General features: G+C 39.7%; 1 protein-coding gene across 1 annotated transcript in view; it reads right to left on the reverse strand.

The window, feature by feature from the left end:
- Window positions 1-4,692, reverse strand: part of LOC101862397 (putative serine protease K12H4.7) — a gene marked incomplete in the record, with an annotated part of 23,954 nt that overhangs the window by 11,584 nt on the left and 7,678 nt on the right. Inside the window, 2 exon segments of the mRNA XM_005092585.3 lie at window positions 3,624-3,765; window positions 4,449-4,544. Of these exon segments, the coding sequence (XP_005092642.2) occupies window positions 3,624-3,765; window positions 4,449-4,544 (238 nt within the window).

Here is a 4,692-nt window from a genome sequence, read left to right on the forward strand (position 1 = left end):
GGGCAAAAATTGAATTCCTCCCCACGAAAAAATTTATGTGTCCGCGCGCTCAATGGCCTTATACAGTTTAAGCGCGTAAAGAAAAATATGCCACACATATAATATATATATATATATATATATATATATATATATATATATATATATATATATATATATATATATATATATGTTATATATATTGCTTATATATGTGCCGCGCAATTTGCTGATAGCTGATGAGCTGCGCGTTTTTACGATCGTAAGATTGTGCGGCCATCTTAAGATTGCGCTGCGCGTTTTATAACAATGGTATAATTGCGAGGCAATCTGAAGATTGCGTTAATATTTTATACACGTATTTTTGAAATAATTATTTTAAAATACACTTCCATTTTCATTCTTTTACTTACGTCAAGGAACATTCACATACGTTTTCAAAAGAGTAAAATTATGAAAATTAAAATTAACATATAAAACTGAAGAGCTCACAAGAGTGATACAGTGCAAAGTATCAAACTCAAATTTCAATAAAGATTGAAGGGAATTTAAAAAAAGAATGTTTAATATAAAATGAATTGTGTATATGTGTATGTGTGTGTGCGTGTGTGTATGTGTATGTGTATGTGTATGTGTGTGTGCGTGTGTGTACAATGTGGAAAGCTGTACTAGTACAAGTACTCTGTACCTTAACCCATATCTACCGGGTGTGTCTCTTGAATTATGAAACTAATTACCCAGAGCAAACTGACGATAAAATTCTGTCGAAAAGAGTCAATCAACATTTTTTCTCTAAGGAGGGGCAAAAAACACGAAGGTGGCACAATTTGACCGAATTTGACTAGGTTTCGAGCAATCTCAGTTGTGACTTAAAAAACCTACCAACCCAAACACCTTTGTTATTCACGGTCACGAGTCGAGCGATCAGATATCAAGGCTACAAAACCTTTGAGTCACGAGGTCGGGGTATATATTTTTTTTGCGCTCGGAATGCGGTAATGGGCAGTGTACATTTGGAGAGGATGATATAGTTCATTGATAGATCTAGAAAGCCATCGACATTTCGCCTGTAAGTAGGATTTAAGAGGCTCTCAACACAGCGACCGCGATATACGGCAGTTGGCATTTGAAGCCGGTGGGGTAAGAAGTGCTGTGAACGGTATAATATGTTCGTGGGTACGGGTATACGTGTGGATGGGTGAATGTGTGTTTATGTGTATATGTGTGTGTGCATAATATGTATGTGTGTGTTTGTGTGTGTGTGTGTGTGTGTGTGTGTGTGTGTGTGTGTGTGTGTGTGTGTGTGTGTGTGTGTGGAAATGGCTGTGCTGTGAACGATGTATGTGTGTATTGTGTTTTGTGTACAGTAATTTTTGTGAAAACTGGCTCCGTGGGACTGTGTAGACGAAACCACTTTATGGTTCAACGGGTAGAAAGGCGGCTCCAGAAGAACGTCGCGAAGCACGACAAGGGCACAGTGAGACAAGAAGACACAGCTGGCCATCCGCTGTATTCCGGCCTATCTTCGGCCGTCTCGATTTTTTGTCCTGCCATCGGACCTAGATGAACAAGGACAACAGAGTGAGTCTGACGACTTTGCGCAACCCTCCCTTACTTAAATGAAATTCAAGCACAAGTCATGACTTCATCTTCTCATGGAGACAGCAGTTGAGAAAAGGCCGAGAGAGCCCTACTTTCCAGTCTAGATGAGCTCCAAACATCCCCTGCCCCCCACTGCAACATCCACCTCTCCAGTGATATGAAGTCAAAGTCATATTCACAGCGAATGACCAACATCATCACAAATCAAAGTTTTGTATTCTATTTTTGTTAAATCTGACACAACAATAGAAAGGTCTATACGTAGTGCGTACTAGAGCCGTCATTAATTGGCCCGATCCGACCTGACCCGACCTGGTCCGACCTGACCCGATTCACCTACCAAAGGGTATCCGGTGTATCTTAACTTTTTGAGGACATTCTATCCAGTAATTAGCAGACCAGAGATATTGTAGCAGCACATAATTCTCATAGTTTCATAATATTATGCTTGTTCTTGCCTGCCTGTTTACGTTGTAGTTAAAGTAAACATAATTGAAAGATCTGTTTGAATAACGAAGTTATTCTATTTAAAAGTGCCTCACAATAGCACATCCTTAAACGATGTTGATGGGTTAGAATACGCGTCCACAATTATATCGATTCGACGGGCGACCATGAAAATCGAAGGCTTCTGATTTTGAGGGTCACAGTCGAATTAAGAGTCGAATCCGGTCGAACTGTGCAAAAAATGGAAGCTGTTGCCCCCCCCCCCAAGGAGAAACATCTGGCAGGCCCCCGACTCAATCAAATAATTTCGATTTGCAGTGTACAGTCGGTATTAAGGCTCTGTATGTTCTTCACTGCTTGAGGATGCCCTCCGCAGTTTGTTCTGCCCTTCCACACCGACTTTTTAGTTACTGTACATGTTCAAAACATCTTTAAATATGATGGTTGAGCTCAGTGTGTTAATTGTTTTGGCCAACGATAATTTGCCATTGCATTAAAATGGGTTAATAGGGTCACTGTTGGAGATAATATCGTTGTTATGAGGTTAATTTGGACACTGCACTGTGAGATATAATGATGTCATTGCGAGATTCACGCATAGTCATTGTGACATTTGCATTAGCAAAAAACGTATCTTTGCTACATTGTCTGGTACACTTTGGAGTGACTGGGAGAAAAAAAGGCGTATCTCAGGGTTATTTTATTCGGTACACGTTTGGATAACATTATCAGCGATAACTAAACCACCAGAATTACCGTTTGGCGATGTGGATATCTATTGCATGTTGTTTGTTTGAGTAAAGAGAAAAATACGAAACTGAGAAACGTATAGTTTTAACGTTCCTTTCAACAACACTGTCGGCTTATTTTAGAGACAAGACCTTAGATTTTAACGTGCCATACCGATAAGACTGAGCCAAACAGGTGGAGGGTTTCAGAAAACTCCCCCCAAACAGCTATTCAGAATGTCCCGTTGAGGAGTCGAACTGGCCACCCTCTCCGTGTAATACTGTTTGAATTAAACACAATCACACCGACACCAAAAAAGGACACCGATATAAACAAAACATGGAAAGAAAAGCTGTATGACCCACTAGTAACATTGGCGACTTGAGATCTATAACAATACATGTCATTGTCCTGCTGTTCAAATCTACTAAATTCAGTTTTCTCGACTTTTATTGACATTTCTTTATCTGCGATATCGGGTGCATGTGTGAGGGATTTTGTTGAAATATCAAATTCTAAACACTGAAAAAAAGGACGAATAGACACATAAAGTAAGTAAAATTTTTTAACGAAATTGCTCATAAGGCTTCGAAGAATTTTACAGCTTGCCAACGATGCACAAAATTTACGAAAAAAAAATCATTAGTTCCGACGTGTTCATAGATTTGGTCTGATTTTGATAACAGAATGGCAGTAATATTTGTATCATATCCGTATGATACTTGGTGTTGAATTCTATAAAACATTATATCGTCATTGTCTCCTCTTCTTATTAACACGTTTAATCTTCGGCATTTATATTACTATTATGACCTAATTGTGTTGCAGATGCCGTAAAATTAAACAAGATTCTGAACTAAGCTTACTTGAATAACAGGAAAAGCTTGTCCCGTCCTGCCTTTGTTTCTATCATGGCCTGGATCTGCTTGGTCGCGTTGGAAATGGCGTCATTGCAAGCTCCACGACCATCGTAAGTTCTCAGCGAGGCGTCCACTACCTCCATGTACTCTGTGAACGGCAGACATAGGCTTCAAGTATAATAATAACATCCGAGGCCCGGCACTGTCATGGCAGCCGCTCTTTGCTCTCTATAAAAACTTTGTTGCGCTGTTGCAAATGACGGGCAAAACCCAAGTGTTGCTTTAGTAGAGTGCGCATTATTTTTTTTTCTCTCCATTATTGCCTTTTATCGGGTTCCAAATAAAGTCAAATGGTGCGCTCCATGCTGAACCCATAATTACGTCAAAATGCCTCGTCTTGGATAAAAGAATGCAATAAATCTATGAGAACAGTTGACGTCAGACATTACATATTGCGTCTTCTTTTAAAATGTAGGTGTTTTTAAGTCCCCATCGACGCAATTTGCATCATTTCGGAGGCCGGCTTTGATCTTGCCTGTCAGAACCAACCTGCGATAAGAATGGATTTAACATCCCAGCAAATAGTTCGAGATGCTTTCTTCTTTTTTTTTTTTTTTTTTTTTAGCAATTTAGAATTTGAATTTTAACAAAACAGTTCATGAGCTCATGCTACCAACACCAAAGATCAAGAAGCTGCAATTATTTTATTTTCTGTCTAAATTTTAGGCTTAATACTTCTGAGCTGTCTGCACACGATACTATCAATTTATTTCGCCTTTACTTGCTCCTGATGTATAGTTGCACGATCCCTGACCTGAAATGATCACTTACCCAAGAAGTCTACTTTGGCCAGGACAGGACCACTGCTGGCCACAGCACCGTGGGCAATGTGCGGGTACTTGTAGCGGAACCAGGCAGCTAGGGCACCTGGGACAAGGAGAATATAAGACAAATTATACGTCATGTAATAATAGTAATAGTTTCATGTTGCTGGAGTTAGTGTCTGTGTGTATGTTATTGCACACGTATGGGGTCAAAGGAGACAGAGAGAGACTGAGAGAGAGAGAGAGAGAGA

Source organism: Aplysia californica, unplaced genomic scaffold (genome assembly GCF_000002075.1).
Source record: "Aplysia californica isolate F4 #8 unplaced genomic scaffold, AplCal3.0 scaffold00049, whole genome shotgun sequence".
In the NCBI taxonomy this organism is placed as follows: Eukaryota; Metazoa; Mollusca; class Gastropoda; order Aplysiida; family Aplysiidae; genus Aplysia; species Aplysia californica.